Source organism: Lipophrys pholis (genome assembly GCF_963383615.2).
Source record: "Lipophrys pholis genome assembly, chromosome: 4".
Classification (NCBI taxonomy): Eukaryota; Metazoa; Chordata; class Actinopteri; order Blenniiformes; family Blenniidae; genus Lipophrys; species Lipophrys pholis.
Window position 1 is genome coordinate 28,208,744 of NC_137637.1, and position 15,035 is coordinate 28,223,778.

Genomic DNA, 15,035 nt, shown 5'->3' on the forward strand with positions numbered 1-15,035 from the left:
TTTCTAAAGTGTGGTTTTGGGTGTGTTACTTATTAACACTGGCACATTTTGTCAGTTGCTCAGCCAGACTAAAAGTGAAGTCAACCATTTGGCTAATATATTAAATTTGAAAGCCAATGTTTCTCATTTTTTTTAGGGTTGTGACCAAAACTAGGCATTTCTTTGTCTCCTCTTTTTATGACCATCTTCACATAGATTACCATCTATCATTATATTTCACATAAAAGCAGAATGTATAAGCTCATTTAGAGGAGGATAACGTTTTATCTCTGTGTATATTGGGGAATACATTCAGATATCTGAATATTCCAGTTGACAGTATGTGATTGTGACGGAGATTGTAATTCGTGCTAAAAGCATGCAATTACATCTCCAACTGTGCATTGTTTCACACATTAATAACCCCTCGACTTTCGCAAGCCATGCCTGACGTTTAGAGTATTGAACAGTGAACACTGGAGGTGACGAAGGGGGAGGGGAAGAACAAAGGAATCGGAGGAGCTGGTGGGAAAACATGGTGTGTTCCAGTGCAACTGTGCCTGATTTTAAAAGAGACAGACCTTTATTGTGTCTCGCGTGCCTTTTGCGTTTTCTGCTGAGACACAGCAAAGCATCTTTAAATGAAGTAAAAATGACGGGAGGAGGAGGAGGAGGAGGGAGGATGTGAGGGAAGGCGGAGGCGAGGGAGAGGCAGCAGAAAGGAGGGGGAGGGAGGAGGGGAGCGCTGTTGCGTCTGCCGCCGCTGTCATTCTGCTGCTGCGCGGTTCAGCGGCAGGAGGGTGTGCTGAAGGGAGGAGTGTGGAAAAAACGGAGTAGAGGAGGACAGAAGGGACGGAGAGAAAGGGAGCGCCTGGGCAGCACGGCAACAGCTGCAGCTGCAGCAGCCTGTCAGGAAGGGGAAAAAAAAGAGAGTGAGGATACAGAAGGAAGAAAGAGAAAACTGCAGGATTGTCTCAAAGAAAGCCTTTCTATGCATCATTTTTGCACAAGAAGGAAGCCCGTTTTCTTCCTCCTGATGTTTTTTGATATGGTCTCATGCAGGAGGCATGCTTGGAAATAGTGTGAAAGGCAGAGAAGGAGATCTGAAGATGGAAAGGATGGATAGCACAAAGGCATACGGCCAGGCAGATGGAAAAGGAGTTGGCATGGCAGCGAAGAGGGCCAAGTCCGGCGTGCCCCAGAGCACACAGCGGGGCGAATTAAAGGTCTACCGGGCAGGTAGCTCCGATGGCAGGCTACCCGTGTCCTCCAATCTCCGCAAGCAGAGGTCCATGACAAACCTGGCTGTCCTCACCGACGCTGAGAAGAAGTTGCACCTCTATGAGCCGAAGTGGTGTGATGACATGGCCAAGCCTGGAGCGGGACAGACCAAGACCAGCAAGCCAAAGACCGCAGGGGGTGGCAGCAGCGCCGGAGGAGGCGCCCCTCTCTCCCGAAACCTTTCCAAATCTGAACATTCGTTGTTTCAGGGCAAACCCAAGCCTTTCAGTCCTCTGGCTGCTCCCTCGGCCCTGAGCAAGCAGAGCCGCATACCTCGTGGTCCTTACGCTGAAGTAAAGCCTTTGAGCAAGGCATCCGAGGATGGGAAATCAGATGATGAGATACTTTCAAGCAAAGCTAAGGCCAACGCAAAGAAAACTGGAGCCGGAGCTGGAGGGGATTCCAGTTCCAAAGGCCAGGGAGAAGAAGGGGGAGACAAGCCCTTCCTGAAGGTGGACCCAGAGCTGGTAGTGACAGTCCTGGGCGACCTGGAGCAACTGCTCTTCAGTCAGATGTTAGGTGAGTACAGAAGAGCACTTTCGGTACCTCTGTCCGCCTGGGCCTCATTCAGTATGTTTGAAAAATTTGGGAGGTTTTGGTCCGTCGCACGCCATCCAGCCTCGGCTGCACGCCCACTTTCACACGGCCGCCACGCGGAAATTGCTGTCTGCTGCAGATTCACGTCTCCTTTGACCAGATTCTTTGATGCTCAGAGACGGAGAAAAAAGAAAACATGAAGACTTCATTGTGCCTGCAAAGCATGCCACTCTTGTTTTACAGAATACTACCCCTTGCTTAGCATTAAATGAAGCAAAATGGTTTGTTGGCCACTATGATGCGCCATTCTTCTTTCACCTGCAGGATGTTACTCAGGTGTCTTTGATGCTTGCTGTGATTGTATTGCTCGATGATTGCATGGAGCAAGGTTTTTTTTTTTTTTTTTTTGTATTCTCACCACAGGATTGCTCTTCTCTCTTGTACTGCAACATGTGCCGATGTACTGCAGGGTCCATCCGCTACCAAAGAACCAGGAATGAAAATGAAAGCATGTTGAATTTCTTTTAGACACAGTGACACACATTTAGCCACCTCCCACCTCCATTCATCTGCAGAGCATTGACAGATGGTTTACTCCCTGTGTACTACTATCGCATAAATGGCAAGGAAAATGGCTTTCTCTCTGGGGGTGTTGGGCAATTATTTTTTTTCTTTTTAATAAGAAGGGCTTAATTGAAAAAAAAAAAAAAAAAAAAAAAAAGCGATTGATAATCATAATTAAAATACTGATTTTGTTCCTTTTGTTTTGTTTGAATAGGCCCTGTGTAATTTAATCCTCACTGATAATGACATGACTGAATAAACAGATGTCGATATGTTTTTTTTCCTACAGTCTTTTCAAGACATTTTCATTGAAGTCCTAGTAATCACAGCTTTTAGACTTTAAATCTGATCATCTTATAAAAGCTCCTATAAAATTTTCTTAAGGCACATTGTGACAAAAATGTTCGGTCTTATCTCAGGTTTTGTCGCCGACGATAGAAAATCTAAAATTGCGATGCGATTATGTTTGAGTGCACATTCCTCAAGTCATTGTCATAACGTACCATACCATACTATACAATCATATGTCATATTCCATGTATTCAGAAGCAGTAGAGTTTCCTGATACATCTTAATGAACACATATATGGTGATGTGATTGGTTATCCACGCTTCATTATCTGATATGGACATCTATCACTCTCGTTAGTCACACTGGCTGTGTAGACAAGTAAGAACTGTATTCGCTTCAAGATGTAACGAATAGCATCGTGCACACTGGCGCCCTTTTTTTTTTTTTTTTTTTTAAGCGATTGAGTGTGGAACCACAAACCAAAATTGCCCTGAGCTGAGGAGACTTCTGCACCACACCCATCCCTGCTTTATTAACCTAATTATCTAAAATTTGCAGCACAGTGCTGAGGACCTGAATACCTTCTCTGTTCAACGTTGCATTGATCTTTGCAATATCTCAAAATCAATTGAAAGTCACTCTTGCTCAGAGAGATAATTCATCACTTAAATGAATTATTTATGGGAATTTAAGACAATCCCACGTGGGTCAAGTCAGGCGCTTTGTGTTTATTAAAGGAAAAAAAAAAAATACCCCAAAGATGTGATGGCATGACATTAATTATAACTCTTCTTAAGCTACATTGATCAGAAGGGAAAAAAAAGAAAAAAGTTTTGTGTTCATTTGAATTCTGCATACTAAACTGGAACTTTTTTCTTCATCCTTCCTGTAAGTGTACAGTAGCCATGCTTGTTACTGTAAATAGATGCATTTATTTATAGGCCGCAGTGCTTCCAAAGCCTGGTTAATGCATAATGCTGTACTCTGCTTCAGTAGCATCTCATTACATCCTTCCTGAAAAGATACTTTTATTTCTGAACACAGAAAGACTCTTTGTTTACAAATATGACATCAAGACGGGATAAATCAAGCTCATTTATTCAACGGTTGATGTGTGTCTGTGCACTGAATAACTCTGGGGCATTCTGTAGAAAGTTTGTATCACAAGACCAGCCTATAAATCAACAAGGAAACATAAAGTCTCATTGGAAAATCCGGATGAATAAGAATAGTTGTGCTCGTTTCACAGGCTGTTTCAGGAGGAACTTCAGGTGAATCTTGCAGTGTTTATTAACTCAGTTTGTCTTCCTTGCTTTTCTCATGGAGCAGCAGAGTTTGTTTGGTCTGCTGTGTGGTGAATTGGAAGGAACTACAAATCACGAGCTTGAGATTATTTTCAAAGAAAAAATTCATTTTGACAAACAGATTCTACCTTAAAGTAAGGAGAAGATGAGAGCACTACAGAGGCCACTGCCCATCAAAAACGGTCAATGAGCAAAACCTCTTTTTAGTGTAACTGTATTGGAGCTGTCATTACAGATCTCCGCTGTAGTTTGCAGTTATATATGACACTGGGAAAAGTAGTTCTGTGTAGAAGAAGAAATGGGTATGGTTTGAATTAATTATACAGGCACATAGGGTTTAAATATCTTAGTTCATTATAAGGGTAAGAGACAAAGGGTATACATATAATACAGCAAGCATTAGAAATCCTACTCTATCATGTTGATGAAATATTTTAAGAGGACACTATCATCATTGAAGTTGTTAATTTCCTCCATCTTTGTAGTGTTTCTTATACTTAAAGCCTGTGAACCCCCAATATGAACAAATATGAATAGCAAAGAATCTACAACTCTGGCGAGTATAGCAGTCGATTTGAAAACTGTCGATTTGAGCAATACCTGTCATTTTTGCCCTTTGCCATGAAGTGACCTCTGTTTTTTTTCTAAATCTATCCTCATGTGATTAACTTAGATATTATGTCTAAAGGTGATGAACGCTGCCAAATCTCCTGCTAATTATCTTGATGGTTGAAATCAAATGAGTCATAACCGTTAATGTTCATCTAGAAATGGTTTCGGGGTCAAAAGGTCAGGGCTTTTAAAGAGTGGATTTTGTGCCTTTTTTTTATTTTCCTTTCTCGCTGTGTGGATTTAGAGCACCTCCCAAAGTGTTGCATCATTCATAAGACTTTCCCGATCGAGGGCTGCTTCAGTATTCTGCTCAAGTTTTCCTTCTTTATCAAAGGCCTCGCTGCAGTGCAGGGTGCCAGAGGACACAATCAGACAGCAGCTCGGTGCATTATGCACACAGGGTTTACACTAAGCAGATGTGATTCACATGTGGATCAGTACATTCTGAGGAATTAGTCACTTAGTGAATTAGAGGCAGAGTATAAACGTGTTTGTTTTGTTCCAAAATAGAAATTGTCTTTGGTATTTAGAGAAAGTGTTTCCTGTATTAGACTTGAAATTCAAAGCAGCTATTGTGTGTATTTCCACCAGAAATGCCAATAAACTTCAAATTTGATGTGGGTCACATTAAATCTTTTTCTTTTCCTTCAATATTTTGACAGCAGTTAAAGAAAGAAATGATCTGCGCTTACAATTTTTTTTATGTCTTAGAGGACTTTTTCAACTACATAATCATTGGTAAAAGTTGCCAATTCATAGTACTACTCCCTCCTTGGGTACATCAGATTCATTGCAGTTTCTGAGATCATTTGTGATAATGCTCTTTAAAAGCAATTGGGCTTTGCAGTGCTATACCAGTGTAATACCTTTGGCCGTTCTCATGCCAAAAAAAGGTTATTCAGTGTCCAACGTTTCTATTCGATCCTAGATGCATTCAGTGTCACCAGTTGCCTTTCATAGAAATGATGAATAAATGAATGAAAAACCGTCTTTACATCATATCTATTGGCCAGTTCTGCTCCTCATTTCCGGCTGTAACATTCAAGCATCACAGTGAATAATTCTGTCGCAAAAGTGGCTGATTACAGCCGAGTAGTGGCAGTAATCTGTTGGAATGATATCAGGGTCGAAGTTAATGGCTCATTGTTTCAGCTCACATTCATTCAATAATTATGGGCCTTGTCAATATTTCACATGGAGAGGCATGGAGCCACGTCGTGTTGTGTTTTGATGCACAAGTTTCTATAAGTTTTCTCCTCTATCAGCCAACTGCATTGGATATTCTAGAAATAGGTTTGTTGCAGATTTTGAATTGTTATGTTGCCTTTACTCATCAATATATTTGCATTCTGCTGAAGTGGTTTTCTTTGAGCTCAGTACATTTGAATACACTTGGTCTCGGGGTTCCCAGCCTTCCCTGTTAATGCGCTGAATGCCGATACCCTCATCTTCAGCCTAAATGCAACAGAATGCAATAGAAAGCCACAGCCTCGTGGAGGTATTTCTCTTTTGTCACAGTTGACACAAAAACAGTTAATTGAGCTGTAATATTGATTTTACATGGACATTACCCACCAACTCCAAAGTAAGCTGACCTGCAGTGCAATTGTTCTGGCTGCAGTTCAACTCACTGTGAGCCGTTTAAACTCAGGCTGAACGACTGTGTTATAGTGCCGCTCTGCAGATTAGAGAGCAAAATCTCCAGAAAGAACATTTGAAATAGATCCTGGTGAATCATGATTCCCCCTGGTGGACAATCAGGGTTACGGGGAACATTTCAGTATTTCATTATTAGGCTGTGCCATGTGTGTGCAGAGGAGAGGGGGTGGATTGGAGGTAACGATTTTTGAAGCAAGCCTTGGAGGAAAAGAAATGTATCCGCCTAATGAAGTGACCATAATATGAGAGGACATCTGTCACATCTGTCCAGACAAAACTAATGAAGGGAGGGGAAAACGTTTGCAGTGGCGATAAACGCTTGTGTCTGAGCATGCATGACTTGTACGAAACACAAGCAGCATCATGTATCTGAGCTTTATCTTGACTCTCTGAATGTTTCATGACCTTTTGTTCCGTGTGTCTCACCCACAGATCCCGAATCTCAGAGGAAGCGCACTGTGCAGAATGTCCTTGACCTTCGGCAGAATTTGGAAGACACCATGTCGAGCCTGCGAGGCTCCCAGCTCAGTCACAGGTTAGTACAACAAATCTGTTGTTTCTCACTGTTCCACCACAGCATCTGTATTGGCCAGTGGGATACACCACCCTAAGACAAAGTATGTTTTGTTCATAAAAGAAATTGCGTAACTAAAAACATCAGCGTAATTCAATTGAAAGGGAAGAGAAACACACGTGAGTGTGTGTGCGTGTGCAGAGAACTTGTTGGATCGATATGTAACATAATCATGTGTAAACAGTTGTGCTCTGGCCACTTGGACAGTCACCACCTGGTGCACATCTGGCTCCTATCCTTATAAAATGGTTTCACCTCTGCTTCATGCTCATGACTTCATTTGGCTCCGAGGCATAAGGCCTCAACAAGAATTTGTTGTCATTACCACAATGTAACGAGATACAGGAAGTCAATTAAGCTTTTTTCCTTTGGATGTTAAAGTGAGGATGTAATATACATGAAACATCAGAGATCTATTGTTTGCTCTTATCCCTTAAACTTTTATTAATTTAAGTGTAAATTAAGTGTTTTTATATTAAAACATTATTCATTGTCTGTTTGTTGTAAAACCCAACTCATTGCCCAACATTGCTCACAGTATTTGTGATGTATCAAACTCTGAAGCTTCGTAAAGCCTTCCAGTCTCTTTTTGGGCCAATGTTGAGGTCTTTCACCAGTACATGCTCTGTATTGGTGTATCCAAGCTACTCCAATGAATGTCTGTTGGCAAATGTGGGGTGGAAAAAAAAAAAACAACCAAAAATCCCTCCTGAAGCAAAAATGTTTTTGTTTTCCTATTTTAATTTGACTGTGTGTATCACTTTTACCCCAAATTTCATTGGACTTGGGGAAACAGAACCTCAACTAAATGATAGTGTTGCTTCTTGTCAGGACGTCTATAATGATGTTGTTGGTTGCACACATATTTGATATAATGGCACAATAGGATCATGCTGTAGAAGCAACTGGTTATTTGTCATCCTTCGATTTTTTTTCATACAGAAATTGAGTGAGACTGCTTGAAAAGCATATTTTATCCCCATAACAGCTAAATAAATTCATCATGGTACAGCATTTGCGCTATTACGTAGAACTACACAATAAAAAACATTAGCCTGTCAATTGGCCATCTGGAATTTTCATTTCTATATAATGGTTTAGATAAATGTTGAATTTGCAGTGTTCATGTCATTCTTTAGTTCACCATTCTATAATGTATGAAATATTTTCACTTTTGCCAGGCCACCTTATTATACGCTTGTATTTCTACTTTCAAGTGTTGTACACGTCAAATGTACAATTTGCATTTGGGTTCAGATTGACAGACAAAAGCAAAAACTTGTCAACTTCCATAATGATGAATTATCTATGAACAATGGATAAAAATACTCGCCTGGCCTTTTTACATTGCAATATTTATTTGGCTGACCTGGTATATGCAGTTATGTAATCGACGCACACAGAAGATGCTCGAAGCCATCTGGGTGGACATTTCCAACCCTGACCCACTTACAGAGGAGAAAAAAGAGAACCGAGCTCTATAGAGATCGAAGACGAATGTCTGGTGAAACTGCGTATTTTTTCTATTCATATGTCTGAAAAAGAGAGGCTATTGTAAATGCAAACATGCGATGTGTCACAATACAATATGCATTGCAACAGAAAGGGGTCATTCTCCTTTTTGTCTTTGTGGTCTCAGAGGTAACGCTTCCAAGTTTAATCCCTGAAGCCGACACAATGGCTGTATCTGTGTCAACAGCAACTCAATGTCACTGAGGCCTTCTTTAAAGGACTTTATCCTTCTTTGGCTGTTGTACTCTTCTCAATGTGTCCAGCCACCTGGCCAATCCAACACTGACCGTCCACCCCCCCCCCCCCCCCCCCCCCCCATGTGTCTCCCTAGCTGTCTGGACAGCAGTAACGTTGGCTATGACAGCGATGAGACCAACGCTCGTAGCATATCCAGCATGTCTAACCGATCATCACCTCTGTCCTGGCGCCACGGCCAGTCCAGTCCCCGCCTTCAAGCCGGCGACGCCCCGTCCTCCACAGGTGGAGGATACCCGGGGGGGAAGAGCAGCTCCCAGTACACGGCGCAGACGATGCCTGCCCGCTGCTCCAGCCGCCTCGGCAGCACGTCTCGCATTGAGCTCATCGAGAGTCTCGATGTGGACGACACCGACCTCAAGTCTGGTTACCTGAGTGACAGTGACCTTCTGGGAAAGAGCTTGCCGGATGACGATGACGACAATCTGGCTAATGGGTAAGAGAAGCACTGGGTTTGAAACTCTTGTCACCATGACAACATGAGCCAATCAGTGGAGGGCGGTGGCTGCACACTGGTTTGTCCTTTAGACCCGCACTTTATGACTTTGAAAAGGTCGGCTACGATTTGTTGTCAGATTGTATTTTAGAGTAAGCAATAGGTTGACAGACATCTCATTGATTGCTGGACTCGCTTAAGGCTGATATTCATGTTTATTCCCTCATCAGGCACAACTGGAAACCTCTATGTTTCTTCCTGTTTTTTTCAAAACTACAAACAATTACAGACCCCAACATTTAATGGTCCTGTTAAACATTAGGGTAGTAGTTTGTGTAATACCTGCATAATTAGTAAAAAAAAGCCCTCATATTTGCCCAGTCACTGATATTTTATGTTTATTAAAGCAAATTTTATTCCTGAGCATTTCACTTGAATGATACATTAAGCGAATAGTCCTATCAAGAGCATTATTTCAAATATTATACACAAATTGTGTCTGATTTTGGTTAGTTTTGCACCTGAAAACTGAGTCAAGACAAAAGTAAAAAGTATTGAAAAATGACTCAACAGCCCCCGAGTGGAGAAAGTTTTTAAGTGTAGGCATTAAGTATCTCACAAATGCTTAATCCCAGCTAACACAATATCTGAGTTTTTACTGGAGCCCTCGAGAAAAACTTCCACAAAGAAAACTTTTTTTTTCATGCCGCCGGCATGGATTTGTGTTCCGTGCTGGTATCTGATGTTACTTGGCAGTCCTATCAAAGAGCTTTCATCAGCAGTTTTGGCAGACACTTTTTTCCCTTTCCTCTCCAGGATTTACTAAAGTGCCCGTGACATTGTCAGAGGTTGTTTCTGCTGACTGTGAGCACTTCCAGACGTTTAGTTTTTTTTCACTGACTGTACAAATCATCAGGTGTTTTCTCCCAGCTGCACAACAAAAAACTCTGACTGTGATTTGCAACTTGCCGAAAAGTATGTCAACAACTTGCGGATGCAATCAATACTTGGGATGGAAAAGCCTCTTTTTTTTTTCTTTCTTCTTACTCTTACTCTTTGCCATCGCCCTCAGAAACCTCCTTTCACATTCATTGTGTGTTTTTATCTAATTCTCTCTCGCAAGTAGACAGCTGACCGTGAGAGTCGGGCAGAGGAGGAGAAAGAATCAAGGCCAGAGCTTTTAATGTGCTGTAGCTGCTTTATCGCTGCTGCACATGCAGTGGAATTTAAGCTCAGCCTCTGGAGTGCTCGCTGGGTCCTGCATGCCAGGTCACGTTCTTACTACGCGCATGAAGGAGAAGAAATGAGATGCGACACACTTTAACTGAGGAGAAATTAGAGCAAAAGGAAGAAGAAAAAAAGAAGGAATAGAAGTGGGCTGGTTGTAAGTGAAATTAAGTCCAACGAGAAGCCAGGGTGACCACTAGCTCTACATTTAAAGGTTTAAAAAAAAAATAAAAAAAATGGCCGAGAAAAGAGGTGAAAAAGTCAGACGGCATGGATCTGATAAGGTTAGGATTAAACTGGGATTATATCAAATGGGTTTATTGCTGACTGTAGCATTCATGCGTGTTAAATCCATTTAAATCTGGCCTGTGTTTTGCACTGTCCCTTACTGCAGGAGCTCAGCTGTGCACTTCCAGAGGTGAGTGCGGGGACATCGCTCTGCTCTTTGACAACACCACAAACAAAGATGCTAATCAGCTTACATAACTGTTTTTGCCGTTTAGTTTCTTTGTGCTAATGCTCTGTGTTAACTGTGTTAGGCCACTAAAGTCAAAAGTACCCAGACATACTGTCAAGGTCACTGTGAGACACTACGATGGGAATAACCGCCCGCTTTCATAATAAGATTGAGTGTGTCTGTTTTTTTGGAACAGCATCCCAGGGAGTTTTATCTCTGTGTTATTGTGGAGTAATAACAGGTTATTATCACTGACCAACACACAAACAAGGGAAAACTGCATCCTGTTTTCTTTTACATTAAATAATTTGCACGGTCAAACTATACTTGTAAAAGGTCCATCATTGTAAAAACAGCCAAAAAAAGAACCCACTACTTGATTTGTGTTCTCCTTAAATTAGTTATGCTTGCTTCTCTGCGGGAATACTGGGATGCTGGGGCTCCATATCAAGAATTAATTCTGCCTCATAAACATACCAGCAACCCTTGGTGCAGATGACTTGTTAATCCGGTTTTTGAAGCAGGCGTGGCAGCCCCGTCAGCACACGCTCTAGTTTTCTTCGTACAGTATCCTCTTGCCGAGTCTGTGGTGAATTTGCATTGCCACTACATCCCTACATGTCACACACTTACAGTTCAGCCCATTGAGTACCATGAGCTACCAGCTCATGAAAATAGATCAGGCTCCTCCTGCGTAACCATGGAAACCAGCTGAAAATCGACTGTCAGGAGAGGAAATTTCTCTCTCCTTTCAGTAATGCTCCAGTCTTACATTCTCAGGCATTGCGTTGATATAATATTTAGCTTTCTAATGATAATCCACTACATCTGAGCTAGGTGATGAAGTATATTTTAGCATACAGTGCTTGGAGAATGTATAGATACCATATAGTGGGAACAACTAGATAAATGAATGCACTCCAGTTATGGTGTGGATGGACCATTATGGCACTGCCTGTCTCAGTGGGACTGTACAACATTGCTCAATGTGTAATGGATAGTGGCTGATCCAGACCAGACAGCAATGGCTATTCGAGGCTAAATGTGTCCACATTGACAGTAATCACTGCCTCTGCACTTCTTCGTCATCAATAACCTGATTCCAGACGCATCTCAATCTCCTCATCAGCTCCGTTGTTCCATCAGCACGGAGCGATCACTTCTGCACACCAACATGCGGCTGAATATTAATGTGCTTTGTCCCAGATTAATGAAAATGAATCCTCGAAGTGTTTTATGGACCGTGAATGCAGCCGTATCACTTGTGAAAAGGTTTGTTGCTAAGACACAAGGACTGTCCACTGAAGATTGTCTGTTATCGCAAGTAAAATGTCATCTTACAAGCCACTGACTTACAATAACAAAACGTCTCATCACATAACATATAAGCAGAAAAACTCACACCCAAGAGGATGCATGTATAATATTGATTTAATTCAGTTAAAGCCAAATTGGCAAAAGGTTGTTTACTTTTACGTTCAAGTGTTGAATTTGTAGAATACAGTTCTTGGAGGCCACTTAGAGGAAGAACGTGCAAACTCGACAAAGAAAGCTGGCAGCTGGTAACGCAAACCACATCACCTCCTCTCACATCTTTTCTTCTTATTGTCTGCAGCCTGAGCTGGGTAGGCGGGGATTTCTCTGGTTGAAAACGAATGGCTGCTGCTGAACATTGTGGTGATTAATGCAGTGGTAAATATAGACTGTTATTAGTGAGCTAAAAAAAATCTGAGTAAATTCACTTGATTGAACTTTAGAATGCAAAATCGGATGAATTTGATACCTCGGTTTCACCTTAGACGCTCATCCACATTAATTTATGTACACATTAATATAGTAATGGAAATCATATATTTTGTTTGCCGCAGGCGACACTGTGTCTGCTTGAAATATCGCTCTGCGAGATATCGAGTTCTTTTTTCCATTTTAAGACTGAGAAACAGGACTCTGTGATTGAGTGACTCTCTCGTTTAAGGAAAAGTGTTGTGGTGACTTCCTATGTATCGTTGACCACGTCGAGAACCATAAATGTTTTCTGTGGTCAAATTCTTCACACTATATTTCCAACGGTTAACCATGACTCTTATGATGTCATTGCTTTGCAAGCTGTATTTTAGGAGGCCGGTTTAACGGGCAGTAATCACATTATATTGCGCGTGTATGGTTAGTTTTTCCATATCTGGTATTCAAGTTGCGATTATTCTAAAACATCCACTGTCCTTTAGTGGCTTTTTACTTTAGTTATGGTCGATGTTTTACAGACACACAGCTATTGTTTGTGTGGAGACACTCTGGTTGAGGGTCGCTTCATATGGGATACAGGTGTTCCCACAGAAAATTCCTAGTTTTATCCATAATTATACATAGTGGCATGAAAGCCTGATTAATATTCAGAATATGTGAATCTTTTGAGACACCACTCTGCATGAAGCTGTAGACTGATGTGACACAAACATGTTTGCTTTGTTTCGTTAACTGTTGGAAAAGTTTAAATTGACCGATTTTTCTTTTCATAAAGACTTGAACATCTCTCAGCATTTGTCAATCGACATTTAGTCATAATAAAGAGAGACTTGATGACTCCAATGTCTATTAGGAAGATTAGATCCAGGCAGAACTTAAGTTTCCTCAAAATGTTTATCTACTCAATCTCGCTCTCTCTTGTTATTGGCAAACGTGTCTCACTTTATCCTTAATCATAATCCAATAATCGATGAGTCAACCTCTTGTTGGTTTGGACAATATAGAATTGTGTTCGGAAAACTCTTGCTTTTAGATATTCATTGTTAGTCTTGGGCTCTCGAGGAGCCAATGTGATGTTCATTGATGTGTTTGTAGTCGACACAGAAATGAACCTTCTTTAGCACAACTCAAGGTATAGGCATACCCTGCATGAATGGCAATTTCTTTATTGTCTCAGGGTGACAGGAACAAAATCAGTTGGTTGTAGCAGGAACGTTCCTACGTACTACATGAGAAACTCAAGCACCAAATGCTTGAAAGGACACGGTGGGAAAAATGACAAAATGTAGGTGGTCTGGTCACTTTACCACAGTAAGCACCATGCCCACGTTAAATCTCTGAGCAATCGCATAATCGTAGTCAGACACCACATGAAGGAAACATCCTGTCAAAATAAAGCAAGGATAACTTTCAAACCAGGGCTGAGAGAAAAAATAAATAAATAATAGAATCATATTATTCTTTTCTCACAGCTCTGCATGAGAGAACCAATTTCCCGGTTGTTGTGGAGCATGTACATAACTTCAGGAGCAACTGTAGATACAGGAATGTATTACCACTTGGTTAAAGTGATACAGGAAACATGTTGCAGAACATCCAGCAAACGGTGCAACATCATCGTTCATTTGGAGTCATGTTTCTGTTAACCCGATCAGTGAGTCTGCCTGACCATGGCCGTGCAGCCACTTTATCGTATCTTTTCCACCGAAACCAGAGACACACACTTGGATAGCAGTGTAAGGCTAAGCCCTGCAGAGCTGGGTAATTATGTGCTAGGTCCATGTGAATTTGTCACTACAGTGTTTTACCAATATCCTCTTGATCCATTTGCTAAAATGGAACATGGTTACTGCTGTGATTCTCGATAATATAACCTTATAATTATCCATGTTGGACTGGAAATGTTAACAGTAAATTACATGGCAGATGTTACAAGATCTCTAAATAAATGGGATATTGAAATATTTTCATTTAGATGACTCGCTTTCCATTTGTTCAATGTAAATATCGTTTGTGTGGTTTTACTTAAATTATGATAATTATTGTCTTGCAACACTCTAGATAAGTCACGCTTTCAGAAAACACAATGCAGAGCTAAATGCTTTATCCCTTTGTGTTGCTTCTCCTTATCGTTCTGTCATGTGTCTCTGCTAACAGCAGCTCTGTAGGTCTGGGCTATACAAGGTCCCGTTTCTGTATGGCAGCATGCAGGCAGCAATGCAGTTTGTAGAAAGGAGGCTGGTTCAGCAGCATCACACCTCTGATCATGCGGCAACATGGCTCCGGATGTGCTGCCATGGCAACAGTCTTGCACTGACCCAGTGATGGGCTGATTTGTGTGTCAGTGTGATAGCAGCTGAATGTTGGAGGGGGCGTGGATGTGGATGTGTGTGTGTGTGTGTGCTCGCATGTGCATCGGCGGTTCTATATACAAGATGGAGGGCAAGAGAGAAATACACAGAGAGAAAGCAAGACAAAAGAGATAAAGAAAGAGAACTGGTGGGAAGATGCCATGATAACCACCTAATGACATTGTTTTATAATTGCATTCTGGGGAACGGTCATTAGCTTACAAAGCCATTATTTGTATTTGTATTAAGGTG

At 41.4% G+C, this 15,035-nt stretch overlaps 1 protein-coding gene across 1 annotated transcript in view; it reads left to right on the top strand.

Annotated features, from left to right (window-relative positions):
- nav1b (neuron navigator 1b) overlaps window positions 1-15,035 on the top strand; it is a 65,058-nt gene that overhangs the window by 22,461 nt on the left and 27,562 nt on the right. The window contains exons 4-5 of the mRNA XM_080461056.1: window positions 6,661-6,763; window positions 8,646-9,005. Of these exons, the coding sequence (XP_080317182.1) occupies window positions 6,661-6,763; window positions 8,646-9,005 (463 nt within the window). The remainder of the gene's footprint in view (window positions 1-6,660; window positions 6,764-8,645; window positions 9,006-15,035) is intronic.